This window comes from Odontesthes bonariensis, chromosome 17 (genome assembly GCF_027942865.1).
Source record: "Odontesthes bonariensis isolate fOdoBon6 chromosome 17, fOdoBon6.hap1, whole genome shotgun sequence".
NCBI classification, from domain to species: domain Eukaryota; kingdom Metazoa; phylum Chordata; class Actinopteri; order Atheriniformes; family Atherinopsidae; genus Odontesthes; species Odontesthes bonariensis.
In genome coordinates this window covers 36058152-36080159 of record NC_134522.1, presented here as the reverse complement: position 1 = coordinate 36080159, position 22008 = coordinate 36058152, and the positions used below count along the sequence as shown (strand labels likewise).

The following is a 22008-nucleotide window of genomic DNA, read 5'->3' as shown; positions in this document are numbered from 1 at the left end:
CATCCATCCATCCATCCATCCATCCATCCATTTTCTATACCCGCTGAATCCGTCGGTCGGGTCGCGGGGGGGCTGGAGCCTATCCCAGCGGTCAATGGGCGAGAGGCTGGGTACACCCTGGACAGGCCGCCAGTCCATCACAGGGCTGCCATAAGGACCCCAAAAAGTTAATTCGGTCACTTGACTCATTTTAACCAACACACTACTGAAATGGCATGTGTAAGGGAAGTTGCATGCTAAGAAAAGTATAGTGGAAGGCCGCATGCAACGACTGGTGGACTTTGCCCATCGGTGCAAGAAAGCGTTGGTTAGCAATACATTTGGCATGTCACCAGATGCACTTTCACAACAACATGTCCATTGGCACTACATCGAGGACAAATTTTGTCCATTTGGAGAACATTTCCTTGTTGTTTCCATCTTCACCTCATGCAGCTGATGTGCGGTAACATTCAATCTCTCCTGCAGCTGATTCACTAACATATCAGCTGTGAATAATTGTTCATTTCCACTTATTTGCAGATTACATTTTAATCTATATTCCTATCCCGTACGGAGTTCCTGATCATCCCCTCATTTCAAGAGTTACTGTACATAAAGATATAACTGAAATGATGAGGTAACAACTGATTGCACGGCTTTAGTTGCACGGCTTTAGCTGCAGTCATCGAGCGCCTGGCCATGGAGAGACGTTTTTTTTTTAAGCCATTTTCATATCAAACCATTTCTTCTTTATTCCGGTTACATTACGAACTACAGGTGACACAGAATTAACAGCACTTTAATAACTTCCCATTTCTTGGCTTTAGCAGGTCCCGTAATTCCACTGCTGACACTGCTAAAAATGACAGATTTTCCTTTTTGGATCTCTGAAAGCAGAACTTCAGTCTCAGAGCCCCTAAAGTTGTTCTTTTTGCGCCTTGATGGCATTCTCATGACTCAGCACTCAACACTTCCTGGCACAGGAGAGAGGAAGCACAGCCTTATATAGTATCATTTTTGGCGTGGAATATGCAAATCTACTATCCTCGTGCACGTGCACTTAAATACGCACGGGTGGCATTCATAATTAACGCAGGTCGTTTACACACTTTTTCTGAAGTTAAGAGCATTTCTTGAATCTGACGTGGCGTGTTCGTGCAAGAACTTCATACAAAAAAAGTGAGAGAAATTTAGGATAAAAATACGAAAATGTTCTTGCATGAGGCCCATTATTTTTTACGCTCTCAGCAGTTCAGTAAATTCCAGCAAGGTTCCATGATAGGATGCCACCTGTGAAACAAGTCCAGTCGTGAAATTTCCTCTCCACTAAATATTCCACAGTCAGCTGTCAGTGGTATTATAACAAAGTTGAAGCGATTGGGAACGTCAGAAACTCAGCCACGAAGTGGTCGGCCACGTAAAATGAAAGAGCGGGGTCAGAGGATGCTGAGGGGAATAGAGGTGCTCAGAGGTCGCCAACTTTCTGCAGTTAAGGTTGGGTTTTTTACTTATCAAATCACTGATAAGTGATTTCAGGGGGTATATGTGGGACAGAGCAGGGCCTTGACACTGCTCGAACAACATATTGTTTAGGATCAGAATGATCTCTGTCCAGGCAATGACGGAGATGTAGCAGTAATCTCAGACACAGTATTTGGACAGAGATTGGATTTAGGCCACATACCCTCTCTACCTTTAAGATTAGACTTAAAACTTTCCTTTCTGATAAAGCTTATAGTTATGATGCTATAGGCCTATCCCTGGCCTGGTGCTTTGGTGCTTGTTGTCCCCTTTCCTGTCTTCTCAAACCCCAGCTGGTCAAGGCAGATGGCCGCCCTTCCTTGTTCTGGTTCTGCCAGAAGTTTCTTCCTGTTAAAAGGGAGTTTTTTCTTTCCACAGTCTGCTCGTGCACACTCAGGACGGGGGATTGGACTGAAGAGGAGCTTTGGTGTAATCTGTTCCTTAGCTAGGCTGCTTTTTTAAAATTGACTTTTTATGTATGAAAATGGATTATTTTTTATTTAATTAATTGGATTTGATTGGATCATGATTACAATGAATTGGATTCTAATTGGCTTGAATTGCACTGTATCTTTGAAGTGCTTTGAGATGATATTTGTTGTGATTTGGCGCTGTTAATAAAACTGAACTGAATTTAATTGAATAGAATAGAAGTAAGTAGAGCCACATCCTAAAAAATCCTACTTTAACTACACTCCACCCAACAAGAGCATTGAGAACACAAAACTAACGAGCAATATCCCAGTAACAGGAGCAGCCACTGGTATTTAGTGTGCATCAGTGACAGTAAAAAGGGGACTTCAACAAACTCAGAAACCGACAAATAATGATGAACAATTATCAGACAAATGGTATCTGCATGTGTGGTTCCCACTGTGAGGCCTTGAGAAGGATGGAATTTCCTGGTGAATACATTGTACACATATATAATATACAATACATAATACAATTATGACATGGGAGTCTCTGATCACAAAGTTATTTATTTGGAGCTTCCCTTTTTGGACCGTGCCACCAATCCAAAGCGGAAGATTTCTTTTAGAAATCTGAAAAAGATCAACTCTGAACTTCTAGCTACTGGCCTTAATATTCATATTCCTGTCTCCCTTCCAGTATCCATTAATGCAGTTGACTTTTATAACACCAGCCTCGCTAACATCTTGGACCATCATGCTCCTGTTAGAGAGAGAACAGTTACCTTTTCACGCTCAGCCCCCTGGTTTACCCCTGAGCTGAGGAAAATGAAGACAGCTGGTCGAATGCGTGAGAGACGCTTTTTAGCCTCTGGTCTGCTAGTCCACAAGCTAGCTTATCAGGAGCACCGGACAATGTATGCAAGGTCTCTCAAGAAATCCCAATCACTATTTTATTCATCTGTTGTCTCAGATAACCCTGGTAACTCCAAAGTACTTTTTTCCTCCATCACTCAACTCCTTCAGCCACGAACAGCTTCTATCATTGACCCTACTAATGACCTATGTGATAAATGTATTTCTTTTTTCCATAATAAGATCCAGACAATCAGATCAGCCCTCACCACTCTCCCCCCAGCACTTAGCCCTATCATCAATTTACGGCTCAGGAGCTCTCCCCCTTTTTGCTCGTTTCCAGAGGTCTGTGTGAAGGAAGTCGAGGCCACTGTCAGGGCCATGAAACCCTCTACATGTGCCCTTGACCCCTTCCCAACAGCCCTGGTTAAGGCCCATATTGCCTCTCTCAGTGCCCTCATCACTACCACAGTAAATACATCCCTTCAATCTGGTCACATTCCCCCCACTTTGAAATCTGCCATAATCAAACCCCTCCTTAAAAAACCTACCCTGGACCCCCAGGACTTAGCAAACTACAGACCCATCTCCAACCTTCCCTTTCTCGCTAAGGTTCTGGAGAAATTAGTCTCAGTTTACATTCAAGAGCACCTCCATGACAATAGAATTCTGGACAAATTTCAATCTGGTTTCCGTGCGGCCCATAGTACTGAAACAGCTTTGGTCCGGGTCACAAATGACCTGTTGATGACTGCTGATCGTGGCTCTTCTTCACTTCTCATCCTTCTTGATTTGTCAGCAGCCTTTGACACTGTAGATCACCACATCCTTCTCCACCGCCTACAGCACCTTGCAGGACTCACTGGCACGGCCCTGGACTGGTTCCGATCATACCTTATGGACAGATCCGAATTTGTCTCCATTGGTCGTGCCAGATCACTGAGCCATCCTGTCTCCTGTGGTGTGCCCCAAGGATCAGTTCTTGGACCTCTTCTTTTTAATCTATATATGGTCCCACTTGGGCGCATTATCAGCAGCTATGGGGTCTCTTTTCATTGCTATGCTGATGATACTCAGCTTTACCTTAAGTTAGGTAGCAATGTACCTGAGACCCAACCCATTCCATCTTCATCATTGCCAGCCCCCTCACCTTGCCAATTATCCTCTCTCTCCACACTTACAGCTTGTCTGGAGGAGATAAAGGCATGGATGCAGCAAAATTTTCTCCATCTTAACAGTTCAAAAACTGAAATGATTCAAATTGGTACCTTACATCAAATTCAACAACAAAAAATCCTCAACATTACCTTCTCTGGCCAGAACATTTCTCTTTCCAGTATGGTCACCAATCTTGGTGTTATTTTTGATCCACAGCTCACCTTTGAAAGCCATATTAAGCATATCTGAGAAAATTTCATTCTTTCACCTCCGAAATATTGCAAAACTTCAGCCCTTACTCTCTCTTTCTGATGCAGAGAGGCCCGTCCATGCCTTTGTCTCCTCCAGACTTGACTGTTGCAACGCACTTCTCGTTGGGATTCCTGGCAAGAACATACAGAGATTACGGTATGTTCAGAACTGTGCTGCCAGGATCCTGATGAGAGTGCGTAAACATGACATATCACCCCTGTTCTCCAATCTCTTCACTGGCTTCCCGTCTCTGCCCGGATCACTTACAAAATCTCTCTGCTCACCTTCCACTGCCTGCATGGTAATGCTCCATCTTACTTAAAAGACCTTCTCACCCTTCACTATCCTTCACGCTCTCACCGTTCCTCCAACACCAACCTTCTTCACACTCCCAGAACTGGCTCCCGCACCATGGGAGACCGGGCCTTTTCCTGCGCTGCCCCTCGGCTGTGGAACGCTCTGCCTCCACATCTGAGGGCTCCACAGACTGTGGAACACTTTAAAACAGGCCTGAAAACCTTTCTTTTTACCCAATGTTTTTAATGATCTTCCTTTAAATGCTCTGTCCAATTTTTATTTCGTTTTTGCATTTAAAGGACTCACTACTTTTATTTGTGTATTTTATTTGCATTTTACTCTCCCTGCTTTTGAACCTAATATCTGTCTTTTATCCCACTGTAGCACTTTGAGATTTTATTGTAAATGTAAAGTATGTTATAAATAAAATGTATTATTATTATTATTATTATTATTATTATTATTAATAATACAAGCCAACACTTAACTGGCATAGTTATCGCCCATCTGGTTTGACTATAGGAGGGTAATTCTCACCTTCTGAGTGGGACAATGACCAAAGACACATCTATAGGGTCTGTGAGGTGATTTATTTATTTATTTATTAAATTTTTTTCCCCTTTTTCCACTGTCTGCATATATATCAATGGTTGGTGCCAAGGTCTGGCAAGAAACTATTTTTCCTATATATATACAATTTAATCTTAAAATTTTTCTTGTGCATGGGTGCAAGTGTGTCCTTCACCAGCCCTCTTTGACCATCTAACCTAACAAGCTTTATTGATTAAAAACACCTTTATTTAGTCAGAGAGGACTAGAATCGCAGACAGTGGAACACAAAAGGACAGGACAGATAAAGACCAGAGACAGAAGACAGACAATGACAGATGTGTGTAAGGTGTACTGTGGTGCGTATTGATGAATGTGTTGAAGTTTGTGTTGTGGTAAGTAACCCTTGTATCCACCAGAAATAACGCCTTCCAGCAGTCAGACATAAAGCAGTGATGTTGACCTTCAACACTTAATCAGCATCAACCAGTGACCACAGCCAGTGGCAGGCTGGATCACAGCTGGTGCTGGTGTGTTGGGCCAGTGCCATGCACCTCCACCAGTGCTCTGTATTTCCCCCCAGTCCCAGCAGGACCTGTGCAGCCATGCTGGACCCTGCCAGCAATACAGCCAGCCAGGGCATGAAGGGCATGACCCCCCCCAACCCCAGCAGCAACAGGAAAAAGGACCAGCCCAGAATCCAGGAAAGGCACCAGCCAGGACATCCAGCGGGTATGGTATGGAGGGTAGGGGAAGGGTAGCACCCCGGCCCCCCACATCCGCATCGTGACCCCGCATATCCAGGGCAAAGCGCACATCCTCCCACCCCGGGACGCAGGGCGAAGGGTGCGCGCCCAACCCACAGGGAGGATCCAGGAGCTGCATGACACGGGCGCACCAGCCAGGAGGGGACCACCAAGCCCTGTGGGAATCCAGTGGGTAAACATCCTGGCAGGACTTGGTTGAAAAGCACCAGTGGGTGGAAGTGACCAAGGCAAAACCCGCAACATCCCACCCAGCAGGCCATCACCGCACCAGCCCCATGGGATGCCCCCCCACCACGGTGCCCCAAGTCCCCCTCCACAGGACAGGGCAAGCCAGGGGGATACAGAAATGGAGAGAGAGGTGATGGAAAACATCTAGCAGGTTCAATGTACCTGTCCCCGGCCACATCGAGCAGGTCCACGCCCCAGTAGCCTCGTAACCCTAACCCATTACCTATGTGTTGGTGACGTTGAAGTTTAGGCTGTTTTCTAGCTGCCAGATTAGAAAACAGAATGTGCCACCAAAACCCGTGCTGTGTGAACCCCAACTAAGTGACTAAGGATAGGTGATGCATTAAAAAATGGAGGGCAGGAGAAGGTGTGGGTGGTGGGAAGGGAGGACAGTGCCACTTTCCTATACCATAGCCCCCCTCCCCACAAAGCCCCCCACCCTCGAGCCAGCACCTCCAACCCTAATACCTCTGAAGCTGGTGAGGAGCATTAAAAGAGGCATGATGCGAACCCACATCGGAGAGACAAGGGGACAGGTAGCGACCAGACCCCCACCCCATATCCCCCAGCCCCGCCCCGCCACGCCACGCACAGGAGCCCAACCCTCGAGCAGCCCAGCAGTAACAAACAATAATAAATGATAACAGTATTAAAACAATAAAACAAAAACAGAGTCTCATGCTGGGTTAAAAGCCAGGGAATGAAAATGGGTTTTAAGACGAGTGTTAAAAATGGACAGTGAAGGGGCTTGTCTAATGTGCAATGGAAGGTCGTTCCATAGTTTAGGACCGGCAGCGGAAAAGGCTCCATCTTCTCTGAGCTTCCTTTTTGACATTACAAATCATTTACAATGTAAATATAGATTGGTTGTTTCAATAAGTTTTGATGTCGGTTGTCATAAACCTAAATAAACCAACAACAGTATTTTATGTAGGACAGAAACATTTGGTTTGTTAGGGACAAACTTTTGTCTTTCCACAGGTTATTTGGTATGTACAAACACAGATGAAATATTTGGGGCCAGAGTAATACTAATGCACACATGTATCTCACCTGCACTTTGTGTCTTGAACTCCTCCAGTTGTGTCTTTACAGAAAACAATTGAGCTGTTTGATCTAAGTAGAGGAAAAAGAACAACAAGGCATAGGGTTCAGATTTAAAGAGAATTATCATCTGATCATGTAACTGATGTGTTAAATAACAAACCTGCAGTATTTCTTCTCATCAGGTCCAGGTGCAGTTCACTGGAGTTCAGTTTGTTTCTCACCTCAGATATCTGATCTGCAAAAAACAAAAAAAAAAACAACAAAAGATCAATTCAATTCAATTTAGTATTTTTATATATCACTAGCTCCCAACATATGTCATCCCAAAACATTTTAAACAGGTAGTAAATTTGTTAAAAAAAATAGTCAAATTGAATCCAGTTGTAAACAAATTCACTGTAATCCAATTCAATCCAGATCAGGCCAATTCATTATTGTTGTATTTGTATTCCAACATCAGTGTGACCTCACAAATGCGCTTGTGGAACAATGGTCCAAAACTCAAATTTCCCAATTCCCACACTCCTAAACCTTGTGGAAAGCTTGCCCAGAAGCAGTTATAGCTGTAAAGGCTGGGCCAACGTCATATTAAACCTGACGGATTAAGAATGGGATGCCACTTGAATTCATATGCGTGTAAAGGCAGGTGAGGGAATACTTTAGGCAATATATCCATCCATCCATCCATCATCTTCCGCTTCTCCGGGGGTCGGGTCGCGGGGGCAGCAGCTTAAGCAGAGAAACCCAGACGTCCCTGTCCCCGGCCACTTCCTCCAGCTCTTCTGGGGGGACCCCGAGGCGTTCCCAGGCCAGCCGAGAAACATAGTCTCTCCAACGTGTCCTGGGTCTCCCCCGGGGTCTCCTCCCAGTGGGACGGGCCCGGAACACCTCACCAGGGAGGCGTCCAGGAGGCATCCTAACCAGATGCCCGAGCCACCTGATCTGACTCCTCTCGATGCGGAGGAGCAGCAGTTCTACTCCGAGCCCCTCCCGGATGACCGAGCTTCTCACCCTATCTCTAAGGGAGAGCCCAGACACCCTGCGGAGGAAACTCAATTCGGCCGCTTGTATTCGCGATCTAGTTCTTTCGGTCACTACCCACAGCTCGTGACCATAGGTGAGAGTAGGAACATAGATTGACCGGTAAAGCGAGAGCTTCGCCTTCTGGCTCAGCTCCTTCTTCACCACGACGGGCCGGTGCAGAGCCCGCATCACTGCAGACGCCGCACCGATCCGCCTGTCAATCTCCTGCTGCATTCGTCCCTCACTCGTGAATAGGGGTATAACGGTATGAAAATTTAACTTCACGGTTATAGTGACCAAAATTATCACGGTTTTCGGTATTATCACGGTATTTTTAAAAGTGTGTTCAATCCGTTCAGAAAGCACTGAAAAAAGTGCACAGTGTTTATTATATTGCAAAATCTTATCAAAAACATCAACAATTAACATTAAAGGAACAAGAGTGCAGCATGTATGTAAAAGCATGTTGTCAGTGTCAGTTGTCATGTATAAGCATTGTTATGCGAAACAACAGACACAGGTACAAACCCTGTCGCTGTTACTCCATAACTTAAAGATATGAAAATAAACAAAAACAAAGATCTGGCAGGTGGACAGAGGTGAGTGAGAGGTGCAGCTTAGCTCACCGGTCAGATGTCGATGGCGTCCTCGAACACGGTCCGGATAGCCCCCACCAACTTACGCGTGGTGACCGAGTCACAAATTCAGGTGGGGGGAAAAGAGAGAGTCTATGGTAGCTGGTGCGTGTGTTCAGTCTCTCCGAGTGATTGTCAATCCCCTATTCACCGTCTCCCAGGTGAACTAAATAAGGTAATCAAAAGCCCCTTTCACACTGCGACCCGCTATCTTAGCGGGTCCAAATTGCACCTTCGACCCGCGTCGAGCAATGTGAACGCTTGGGGTGTCAGGTTGACCCGTGTCGCCTGAAGCCGAGTTCAGGGGGCGTTGCCTAGTGGCAGAGCGTCACACGAAACACATAAAATGCTGGGCGTGTACAATGACGTAGTCACAAGCCATGCGCCGGAGGTAGGGTTAAATACACCTGTCTGCATCAAATTTTTCAAACAAACGATGGCGGGACACCTTGAGAACTCGTTTTTGCAATGCAGTTCATGGAGATGTTACTTTACGGTGCGTCTTGCTGCGTGGGAAACCGCGCTCTCCCATCTTTCTCGCCAGCCCTTCCAGCAGAGGTCCATCCTTCACCGTCCCTGACATGTGGCGGTAAATAACGTCCTCTGCTCGGAGGCTGAGGAGCTCGCGGACCTCCTTGTCTCCCCAGTTGGCCATATTAAAAAATGTCTCGAACTTGATGTAGGCTAAAACAGAGTAAAACTTGTCCTCACCTGTCGCTGTTGTTCTGAATCAGCTGTCCATTCTGTCTTTTAAACTCCTCACGTCACGCCCACGTCCGACCCGCGTCGATTGCGTTCACACCAAACTCGGCTCGGCAAAAAGACTAGGGTCCGACGCGGGTCGAAAGGCGAGTCGAGTTGACGCGGCAGCCCGGGTCGGCAGTGTGAACACAACAGCGGACACGCTAAATTCGCGAATTAAACGCGGGTTATTCGGCAGTGTGAAAGGGGCTAAACCTTGCGCCAACCCACGGACCGGAGGTGATGTCACAGTTGCCATGGTGACAGCTGCACATCACGTGTGTATGAGGCAAGTACAGATTTGCTGATTTCTTATCTTTACTTAAGTAATTTAACTATATGTTTTATATTCTTAAGTTTGAATATTGTTCTTATTGTCATTGATGAGAAAGTTTTATTGAATATGGCTGTTTGTTCATTTTTTCTGTTTAATACAGGCTTTTTCATTTAAGTTTAATACTAGCGGTACTGTAACTTTAAGAGGCTGCAGCTTCGCACACTGGGAAGTTACACCTGTGTTGTGAACGTCAGACCAGCAGTGGAGACACACGGTTTTTTACCGTGTCCCGTCCTATATTGAATTGAAAGCCAGGTGTATGGATACTTGAGTGGCACATGTGGAATAAATTTCTATGTTTTCTAACGTTACCTGGACTTAAAGTGGATCTTTAAGGACAACAGCTTTTTGGACACGTGTAAGCCATGAATATCTGCTAGTCGACTTCTGCACCTACATTAGTAAAAAAACGTCTCCCTGTGGTCTTGCCTGTGGATCGAGAGTACATTGGAACGAAAAAAAAAAAAAAAAAAAAAAAAAAACTCTCTGCAAGAACTCAAGTAAGTGCAGATGCTGCTGGAAAAGGCTTGTGTGAATTGTGTGCATATCAACGTTAAGAAGCATTAAAGATCCGCTAACTATCCGCTAACGACCCGCTAACGACTCAAGCATGGTGCGCTAACGATCCGACAACGATTATCCTTTGTGTGTGCTTTGAAAGACATCGGAACACTTTGTTGTATTAAGCTAACAACAGCTAGCAAGTGGAAAGGGCTAGTCTTGTATTAGGACTCATGACAGACAAAAAGGATTCAGCCACATTGGAAAGACGATAAGTGAAGCCTACAGTCAGAGCTATGGAAGATGCGTTACAGAGGAAAATACAGGCAAGGAAAGCTACACTGACTCAGCTTACAACAAAAAAGAATGAGATGATTCATTTAATGGATGATGATGGCAATTTGGAGGTTATAACGACCAAGTTGGTTGTTGAGTTCAAGAAGCTTTTCAGTGAGTTTTGTGAACTGAACATTTCCGTTAAAGAGCTGTTTCAGCAAGTTGCCTCAGAGGAAAAAATGAACAGTGATCAAGAGAAGTGGTATAAACCTAAATCTGATTCATTCAAGAACTTTAGTGATCACGTTGATGCTTGGATAGCAGGTGTTCATGAACGTATGGAGGAAGCAAGAGAAGCTAATGAAAATATTAAACCATCTGATAGCATATCAGAAGTATCATCAAAAAAGTCCAAAGGGTCTAAGGCAAGCTCTGGTCGTTCTTCTGCCTCTTCGGCACGATTGAAAGCAGAACTGGAAAGGGCTGCGCTTTTGGCAAGGGCAGCAACACTGAAAAAGAAAGAAGCCTTGGATAGGCAAGAAGTAAAGCTGAAAGCTGAAAAGGAAGATCTTGAGCTTCAGACGGCATTAGCTGCCACAGATGCTAAACTTAAGATTTTGAAGAAGTTTGAAGAAGCTGATGCTCTAAAAAAGGATGATGAACAGTCTAAGTTATGGGAGCAGCCGGCTATGAAAAAAGATGATTATGGAGAACCTGGAACGAGCAATGATGTGACTACTGGGCATCATGGGAATACAAGACATAAACACAAGTCACCATCACGCCCCAGTGCTGCACAGTCAATTTCATCAGCAACAAGTGATGAAGATGACGACGGTTCTTCTGTGTTCGGCAGCTATGCTGAAAGTGTAGCAGTTGCAGTGGCTTTGCCCACTGAAAGACGACGTCAACAGGACATTACAGAATTACTGATCAAGCAACAAAAGCTTTCTACTTTACCACCGCAAAACATTCCCATCTTCAGGGGAGATCCATTGGAATATAGACTCTTCATCAGAGCGTTTGAGCATGGTGTCGAAGGTAAAACAGAGAGCAGCAAGGATCGGTTGTACTTCATGGAGCAATATACCAGCGGACAGCCCAGAGAGTTGATTCGGAGTTGTCTACATATGGATCCAGATAAGGGTTATCGCAAGGCAAAGAAACTTTTAAAGGAACATTTCGGAAACGAATATAGGATCTCTGTGGCATACATAGACAAGGCTTTAAGCTGGCCTACAATCAAGGCAGATGATGGCGAAGGTCTCAATGCACTGGCTCTCTTCCTCACCAGCTGTAACAATGCGATGTCAGACTTGGATTATATGGAGGAGTTGGATAATGTTGCCAACATGCGCGCCATTGTCAACAAACTTCCGTATAAATTCAGAGAGAGGTGGAGGAGTGTTGCTTTTGATATCCAGGAGCAAACTACGAGAAGACCCAAGTTTAAAGATCTTGTCAAGTTTATTAACACGCAGGCTAAGGTTGCACTACACCCTCTTTTCGGAGACATCAAGGACAGCAACAAAGGACAAGTCAAGTCTCCAGTAAACCTCACAGCAGAGAGGAAGAGTCACAGGACGACCTTTACTACGTCTGCAACACCTATGAGTCATCAAACAGGAGTTAAAGGCTAGCAAGAGGAGTCCTACTAGCTATAGCAGTGCTTTCACCAAGCCCTGTCTTTTTTGTCAGGGTGAACACAGCATGGCGCAATGTAAGAAACCAAGGAAATCGCTTCATAAAGAGAAGATAGACTTTCTCCGTGGGAAAGGACTGTGCTTCAGTTGCTTGAAGCAGGGACACATGAGCAAGTCCTGTGAGGAGAAATTACACTGTGAGGTCTGCTCACTGCTTCATCCCACTGTGTTGCACATAAAGAGCAAAGACAGAGTTACGCCTAAGGAAGACTCATCAGATAATGGTGAGAAGCAGTCTGTGATCAGTGGGTTTGTAGACAAAGCAAACAATGCATGTTCTGATACTGGGACCGGGGACACAGACAGTATCCTGGCCATTGTTCCAGTACAAGTAAAGGCGAAGAAAGGCAACAAAGTGGTTACGTCGTATGCTTTTTTGGACCCAGGCAGTACGGCCACCTTTTGCACTGAAGAGCTTATGAATAAGCTCAACCTTAGTGGAAAAAAGATTGACATTGTTCTAACAACCATGGGAGAACAAAAGACTGTTCGCAGCCATGTTGTAACAGGTTTGGAAGTGTGTGGCATGGAAAGTTGCAACTTCATAGAACTACAGGAAGCCTTCTCTCAAAAGACCATTCCAGCTAATAAAAGGAACATTCCACAGCAAGAAGACGTGGACAAGTGGCCTCATCTGGAGCAAGTGAAAATCCCCCACATCAATGCAGAAATAGAACTGCTGATTGGGACCAATGTGCCAAAGGCCATGGAACCAGTAGAGGTCATCAGGAGTGTCGACAATGGACCTTACGCTGTGAGAACTGTCCTTGGTTGGACCGTGAATGGGCCGTTGAGGGACAACAACTGTGAACCTACTGGAGATGGAAAATACATAACATCTAACGGAATATCAGTGGCTAAACTGGATGAACTGTGGACTCAACAGTTTAAATACGACTTTCCTGAAAGTAAACAAGAACAGCTGGAGATGTCCCAAGAAGACCTCCAATTCATGGACAGTGTTTCACAGTCTGCCAGATTGGTAGAGGGACATTACCAAATTGGTCTACCACTAAAGAACAAGGATCTTCAAATGCCTAACAATCGCATTGTAACAGAACAGCGGGCCTTAAACTTGAAAAAGAAGCTTCTCAAGAATCATTCATTCCGGGAGGACTACATTGCTTTTATGAATGATATGATTACCAAAGGCTTTGCAGTGAAGGTTGCAGAGGAAGAGCTGGACCGCAACGATGGAAAGGTTTGGTACATTCCACACCATGGAGTGTACCATCCTAAAAAACACAAGCTACGTGTTGTATATGATTGTGGTGCTTCTTATCAGGGAGTCACGCTGAACGAGCAACTTCTCCAAGGGCCAGACCTCACCAGTTCCTTAATTGGAGTTCTCACCAGGTTCCGCCAAGAACCTGTGGCTACTATGGCTGATGTGGAAGCCATGTTCCACCAGGTAAGAGTCCGACAAGAAGACGCTGACCTCCTTCGGTTTTTGTGGTGGCCTGGTGGAAACGTGAACGAACCACTGGAGGAATACAAGATGGTCGTGCACCTATTTGGTGCTACTTCATCACCGAGTTGTGCGAGCTATGCCCTCAGACGATGTGCTGAAGACAACAGGGACCTGTTTGATGCTTCAGTAGTCAGCACAGTGTTGCACAATTTCTACGTTGATGACTGCCTTAAGTCAGTCAGCTCCGAAGAGGAGGCAGTGTCGCTCTGTCGCAATCTGAAAGCCATTTGTCATAAAGGGGGCTTCAGGTTAACAAAGTGGATTAGCAACAGTCGGGTGGTATTGGCAGCAATACCTGAGAAGGAAATGGCGAAAGGAGTAAAGGATCTCAATCTGGATCAAGATTCACTCCCCATGGACAGAGCATTGGGAGTACAATGGTGCATCGAGTCCGACCAATTCAAGTTCAGGATCGTCATCCAAGATAAACCTCCCACCAGAAGAAACATTCTCTCCTTAGTGAGTTCCGTCTACGATCCGTTGGGATTCTTGGCTCCGGTGGTTCTGTCAGCAAAAAAGATCTTGCAAGAGCTTTGTAAGCTAAAGCTCAGCTGGGATGACATGATTCCAGATCATCTTGCACAACAGTGGTTCGAATGGCGCAAGGATCTGCAGTTGCTCACAGAATTTGGAGTTGATCGATGTTTCAAGCCAGCCCATTTTGAAGAGGCTACGCATGCTCGGCTGCATCATTTTTGTGATGCGAGTGAAGAGGGCTATGGCACAGTTACCTACTTAGTCCAGCAGAACAGCAAAGGTCAAGTCCATAGCGCGTTTGTTATGGGAAAGGCTAGGGTCGCCCCACTCAAGCCCACCACCATCCCGCGCCTGGAATTGACAGCGTGCGACTATGGCAGTGCGCATGGATGTACTGATAAGGAAGGAACTGGAGCTACAGCTTGCAAACTCAATATTTTGGACAGACAGCACGGCTGTGCTCAAGTACATTAACAATGAAATGACAAGATTCCGCACATTCGTAGCCAATAGAGTGGCGGAAATTCGAAAGGTGTCAACAGGATCTCAATGGAGGCATGTCAGCACATGCTTGAATCCTGCAGATTGTGCATCAAGAGGACAGAAAGTCAATTCCTTTGTGCAGAATCATGCCTGGATCTCGGGACCTGTCTTTCTCACCCAGTCGTCTGACAACTGGCCAGAGAACCCTGATCGTCTGAAAGATCTCAACAACGCTGATCCAGAGATCAAGAAGAATGCCACCATAAATGCTCTTGCAGTAGGAGAAAAGGTTGAGGCAATGCAGACGCTTATTGAGTACTACTCCTCATGGATATGCCTTAAGAAAGCAGTGGCATGGATTCTTAAGGTGAGGAACACATTGCTCTGCATGGTCAAGAAGAGAAAGGAGCAAAGAGCAACTATTGCACTGTCTGACATGGATAAGGATGAACAAATACGACAGTTACACAAGTTTATGGTGAACTACAAGACAAGACTCAGCAAAGTAACCCTCACAGTAGATGATCTGAAAGAAGCTGAATTGGAGATCATACACCACTGTCAGAGAAAAAAGTTCCAAGAGGAAATCAGCTCCTTAAAAAAGTGTGAACCTATCAAAAGGAATAGCCGCATCTACAAGCTAAACCCGATTCTTCAAGACGGTATTCTGAGAGTTGGAGGCAGGCTCAACCGCGCAGCCATGCCAGAAGAATCCAAACATCCCGCTATCTTGGCCAAAGACCTACGGGTGTCAGAGCTCATCCTTCAGGAGGTCCACAAGGAAGTAGGTCATGGTGGACGCAACCATGTCCTATCCAAGCTGCGTCTAAAATATTGGATCCCGAATGTCAGTGCTGCTATAAGAAGAGTCTTATCTAAGTGCCTTGTGTGTCGACGGCTACATGGTGTTACTGGGCAGCAACAAATGGCAGATCTGCCACGAAACAGAGTCTTACCTGATGAACCGCCCTTCACTAGAACCGGAGTGGATTACTTCGGTCCATTTGAAGTGAAGCGAGGAAGGGCTACTGTGAAGAGATATGGTGTTATCTTCACCTGCTTAGCCATTCGGGCCGTCCACTTGGAAGTGGCTGCATCTCTTGACACAGACTCCTTCATTAATGCTCTTCGCCGGTTTATCTCACGAAGAGGTCAGGTTGTGGAGCTACGTTCTGACAATGGGACCAATTTCGTTGGGGCAGAGCGAGAGCTCAAGAAGGCTATTCAAGAGTGGAACACCTCAAAAATAGAGGACACATTGCTTCAACGAGGCATAAAATGGATGTTCAACCCCCCAGCTGCCTCTCACCATGGAGGAGTGTGGGAGCGTTTAATCAGGTCCATCAGGAAAATCCTCAATGCTACCCTGAGGACTCAGAATCTGGATGAGGAAAGCCTCCAAACATTTCTGTGTGAAGCTGAGGCCATCATTAATGGTCGACCCATTACCACCCCTTCCAGTGACCCCAACGACCTAGAGGCACTCAGCCCAAATCACCTCCTACTACTGAGGACCAAGCCATCTCTACCTCCAGGACTTTTCAGGCCGGAGGACCTCTATGCACGTCGAAGATGGAGGCAAACCCAATATATGGTGGACCTTTTTTGGAAACGTTGGGTGAGAGAGTACCTGCCTGAGCTCCAGACGCGCCAGAAGTGGTCAAGGGTGTCACGCAACTTTGTGCCAGGGGACATTGTTTTGTTGGTGGATGAGACTGCACCAAGAAACTCATGGGTCATTGGCAAAGTCATTGAAGCATTGCCAGATGAACATGGACTTGTTCGCCGGGTTCGTCTAAAAACTAAGACCAGTGAACTAGTCAGACCCATCACCAAGGTCTGTCTGCTCCTAGAAGCAGTATGAGACAGAGGTAAAGACTGTTCTCGGCATGTCTGAAGAAAGAAGACAAGCCTTAGGATTGTTCTTAATATTTAATTGCCCCATGGTTATATCATTCATGTTGTTTGTAATTGTTTCTAAGTTTAGAGAACAATTAGGGGCCGGATATGTATGAGGCAAGTACAGATTTGCTGATTTCTTATCTTTACTTAAGTAATTTAACTATATGTTTTATATTCTTAAGTTTGAATATTGTTCTTATTGTCATTGATGAGAAAGTTTTATTGAATATGGCTGTTTGTTCATATTTTCTGTTTAATACAGGCTTTTTCATTTAAGTTTAATACTGGCGGTACTGTAACTTTAAGAGGCTGCAGCTTCGCACACTGGGAAGTTACACCTGTGTTGTGAACGTCAGACCAGCAGTGGAGACACACGGTTTTTTACCGTGTCCCGTCCTATATTGAATTGAAAGCCAGGTGTATGGATACTTGAGTGACACATGTGGAATAAATTTCTATGTTTTCTAACGTTACCTGGACTTAAAGTGGATCTTTAAGGACAACAGCTTTTTGGACACGTGTAAGCCAAGAATATCTGCTAGTCGACTTCTGCACCTACAACGTGTCCACCACCAGCTCCAAACAAAACAAAAATAGAAAGGAAAGAGATCTAACCCATCCGTAACAGCATGCATGTCAGACCAGCTGGTGTCTGATCGCGGGGTTATGGGAATTGATGCAGAAATACGTTTGTTGACATGAGCACGCAATACTGGCTTTTGAACTATTTCCGAATCTGATATTACTGTGGTCTGCCCCGAGTGGAGTCCTCCGCTATCATGCGTTTTGGCCGCGTATTGCCGCGGCAAGTCTGCACAGTTTCAGACTGCGAATGTTGTTGTGTTTATTTTAAAACAAAATACAGTGTTACAAAGCGAAATACAGGCTAACGGGGTGAAATACAATCTTACAATGCAAAACACAAGTGAATTTGGGCGATTTTGAATTATTTTTCCGTCTGAAAGTTACAATTCCGTTTCAAAGGGTACATTCTGCGATTTCCGTCCGTTTTCCATTATCGTGGAACATCGTTGGCGCTACGCATGCAAAGAGATACTGTAGCCTACAACTGTATGATAAACGCAACTCAAATGTGCACCCGTCTAGCTCTGAGGCTAACGTTAAAGATGTGTCCCGATTAGCTCCACACTAACACCACTGAACGAACATGTGCATGTGCCGTAGGCATCTGTTTAGATTATTGACACGTTATTAAAAAGTTAGACAGACGGATCATTGCATTCTGCTTCAACCCGATGTCCCCACACCATGCATTTATTTATGCATTTGAGCTGAAACGTTAACGTTAACTTACCTTGCATTGGCTATACAGTTGTGGGTGATGATCACGGAGATGAGCAAGGAGATTTGACGTATTGCCACCTTTAGCGGAAACTTTTTTCCGCTAAAGGTGAAGATAACCATCTTCTATCAACTGTCCCCCGGCATTCTTATAAAAACCAAAATATGCCCATACTTCGGATTTAGCTGTCTTAGAGGGCTGATAAATGTCCTGACTCTGAGTGCTGTCATCTACACCTTCGGCCATGATTCCAACTTCAAGAAATGCACGTTGAAGGCTGCGCAGTGAGCATGCGCGACAAATTAACCGTGATATTAATGATATTTGAAATGAACGCGGTAATTGTTATCGTCAACACTTTTTATCGTGGTTTACCGTCATACAGGTAACCGTTACATCCCTACTCGTGAACAAGACCCCGAGATACTTGAATTCCTCCACTTGGGGAAAGATCTCATTCCCGACCCGGAGAGGGCATTCCACCTTTTTCCGGCCGAGGACCATGGTCTTGGATTTGGAGGTGCTGATGGTCATCCCAGCCGCTTCACACTCGGCTGCGAACCGCTCCAGTGAGAGCTGAAGGTCACGGCCCGACGACGCCAACAGAACCACATCGTCCTCAAAGAGCAGAGTGTCAGGGTTCTGGCTGTGTTCTGTTTTGTCCTTGGCTGCTGCTTCCTTGTCTCCCCTGAAGATGGCGTCTGGTCTCCTGCTGGGTTCCTGGGCAGGTGTTCTCCATCAGAGCTCATCAGTGGACAGCATAAAGGAGAAGCTGCTGCCAGGAACTCACCGTCAGAGTGTTGACTCCTATGGTACGTTCGTTACCTCTAGGCTAAACCTCTAACCACTTTAAAATCAAACTTTGTTACTTACCTTGTTCCAGGTGATCCTTGCACACCAAGAGGGAAACCTTCCAGATGCTCGCTTTGCTATCTACCAAGCTACCAAGACGCCGAGTCCGGTTCTAACTCCAAGTCATCAGGACGCCAGCCCGGTTCTAACTCCAAGTCATCAGGACGCCAGCCCGGTTCTAACTCCAAGTCATCAGGACGCCTGTTATTCCTGCTTCCAGGGTTTTGCTAATAAAGACTGTTAACCTCCTCCCGTCTTCCGAGTGTAATCTGCATGTGGGTTCAAACTCTTGCGAAGAACATGACACAGAGACCCCTAAACGCCATGGCTGCGCCCAGAAATTCTGTCCATAAAAATTATTAACAGAATCTGTGACAAAGGGCAGCCCTGACGGAGTCCAACCCTCACAGGAAACACTTACTGCCGACAATACGGACCAAACTCTGACACCGGTCATACAGAGACCGAACAGCCCATATCAAGGGGTCCGGCACTCCATACTCCCGGAGCAACCCCGACAAGAGTCTCCGAGGGACACGGTCGAACGCCTTCTCCAAGTCCACAAAACACATGTAGACCGGTTGGGCGAACTCCCATGTACCCTCCAGGATCCTGCCGAGGGTATAGAGCTGGTCCACTGTTCCACGGCCAGGACGAAAACCACACTGCACCTCCTGAATCCGAGATTTGATTATCCGGCGGATCCTCTTCTCCAGTACCCCCGAATAGACCTTACCAGGGAGGCTGAGGAGTGTGATCCCCCTGTAGTTGGAACACACCCTCCGGTCCCCTTTTTTAAAGAGGGGGACCACCACCCCGATCTGCCAGTCCAGAGGCACTGCTCCCGATGCCCACGCGATGCTGCAGAGGCGTGTCAACCAAGACAGCCCTACAACATCCAGAGCCTTGAGGAACTCAGGATGAACCTCATCCACCCCCGGGGTCTTGTCACCGAGGAGTTTTTTGACCACCTCGGCAACCTCAGCCCCAGAAATGGGAGGCCCCACGTCCGAGCTCCCCAACTCTGCTTCCTCATCGGAAGGCGTGTCGGTAGGATTGAGGAGGCCCTCGAAGTATTCCCCCCACCGACTCACGACGTCCCTAGTTGAGGTCAGCAGAGCCCCACCCTCACCATTCACGGTGTTGACGGTGCACCTCTTCCCCCCCTGAGCCGCCGGATGGTGGACCAGAAACTCTTCAAGGCCGTCCGGAAATCATTCTCCATGGCCTCCCCAAACTCCTCCCAAAAAGTTTTTGCCTCAGCAACTGCCGAGGCTGCGTTCCGCTTGGCCTGTCGGTACCCATCAGCTGCTTCCAGAGTCCCACTGGCCAAAAAGGCCCGATAGGACTCCTTCTTCAGCTTGACGGCTTCCCTCACCACTGGTGTCCACCAGCAGTTTCGGGGATTGCCGCCACGACAGGCACCGACCACCTTACGGCCACAGCTCCGGTCGGCCGCCTCAACAGTGGAGGCACGGAACATGGCCCATTCGGGCTCAATGTCTCCCACCTCCCCCGGGACATGGTCGACGCTCTGCCGGAGGTGGGAGTTGAAACTCCTCCTTACAGGGGATTCCGCCAGCCGTTCCAAGCAGACCCTCACAATACGTTTGGGCCTGCCAGGTCTGACCGGCTTCCTCCCCCACCAGCGGAGCCAACTCACCACCAGGTGGTGATCAGTTGACAGCTCCGCCCCTCTCTTCACCCGAGTGTCCAGGACATACGGCCGCAAGTCCGATGATACGACTACAAAGTCGATCATCGAGCTGCGGCCTAGGGTGTCCTGGTGCCAAGTGCACATATGGACACCCTTATGCCTGAACATGGTGTTCGTTATGGACAATCCGTGACGAGCACAGAAGTCCAACAACAAAACACCACTCTGATTCAGATCGGGGGGGCCGTTCCTCCCAATCACGCCCCTCCAGGTCTCACTGTCATTGCCCACGTGAGCATTGAAGTCCCCCAGCAGGACGAGGGAGTCTCCCGGAGGAGCACTCTCTAGTGCCTCCTCCAGGGACTCCAAAAAGGGTGGGTACTCTGAACTGCCGTTCGGTGCATAAGCACAAACAACAGTCAGGACCCGTCCCCCCACCCTAAGGCGGAGGGAGGCTACCCTCTCGTCTACCGGGGTGAACCCCAATGTACAGGCGCACAGCCGGGGGGCGATAAGTACCAAGTGCCCACACCTGCTCTACGCCTCTCACCGCGGGCAACTCCAGAGTGGAAGAGAGTCCAACCCCTCTCGAGGAGGCTGGTTCCGGAGCCCAAGCCATGCGTCGAGGTGAGTCCGACTATATCTAGCCGGAACCGCTCAGCCTCGCGCACCAGCTCAGGCTCCTTCCCCAGCAGAGAGGTGACGTTCCACGTCCCAAGAGCCAGCTTCAGTAGCCGAGGATCAGACCGCCAAGGTCCCTGCCTTCGGCTGTCGCCCAGCTCACATTGCACCCGACCCCCATGGCCCCTCCCACGGGTGGTGAGCCCGTAGGAAGGGGGACCCGTGTAATTTCTTCGGGCTGTGCCCGACCGAGCCCCACGGGCACAGACCTGGCCACCAGGCGCTCGCCGGCGGGCCCCACCCCTGGGCCTGGCTCCAGGGGGAGAACCCGGTGACCCGCGTCCGGGCAAGGGAACACGGCGTCCAAAAGTATCACTCATCATAGGGGTCTTGTGAGCTGTTCTTTGTCTGGTCCCTCATCTAGGATCTGTTTGCCATGGGTGACCCTACCAGGGGCTTAGAGCCCCAGACAACATAGCTCCCAGACTCATTGGGGCACGCAAACCCCCCCACCACGGTAAGGTGACAGCTCAAGGGGGAGTATAAATTTTATTTTATTTTAATAATTTCGTGTTGATTATGTGATAGTTTAGGTTGGGTTTTTTACTTATCAAATCACTGATAAGTGATTTCAGGGGGTATATGTGGGAGAGAGCAGGGCCTTGACACTGCTCGAACAACATATTGTTTAGGATCAGAATGATCTCTGTCCAGGCAATGACGGAGATGTAGCAGTAATCTCAGACACAGTATTTGGACAGAGATTGGATTTAGGCCACATACCCTCTCTACCTTTAAGATTAGACTTAAAACTTTCCTTTCTGATAAAGTGCTGGTGCTTTGGTACTTGTTGTCCCCTTTCATTTCCTCTCAAACCCCAGCTGGTCAAAGCAGATGGCCTCCCTTCCTTGTTCTGGTTCTGCCAGAAGTTTTTTCCTGTTAAAAGGGAGTTTTTTC

General features: G+C 47.0%; 1 protein-coding gene across 2 annotated transcripts in view; it reads right to left on the bottom strand.

Annotated features, from left to right (window-relative positions):
• Nucleotides 1-26: 26 nt before the first annotated feature.
• Nucleotides 27-22008, bottom strand: part of LOC142366533 (uncharacterized) — a 97733-nt gene continuing 75751 nt past the window's right edge. Inside the window, exons 10-12 of one of the 2 annotated variants that reach the window (XM_075448440.1) lie at nucleotides 7230-7304; nucleotides 7076-7138; nucleotides 27-145 (exon numbers count right to left, since the gene is read on the bottom strand). In XM_075448440.1, the coding sequence (XP_075304555.1) occupies nucleotides 138-145; nucleotides 7076-7138; nucleotides 7230-7304 (146 nt within the window). In that variant the 3' untranslated portion in view covers nucleotides 27-137. Of the gene's footprint in view, nucleotides 146-6767; nucleotides 7139-7229; nucleotides 7305-22008 lie in introns of those variants that run through there. The other variant, XM_075448439.1, reaches the window with a different exon arrangement.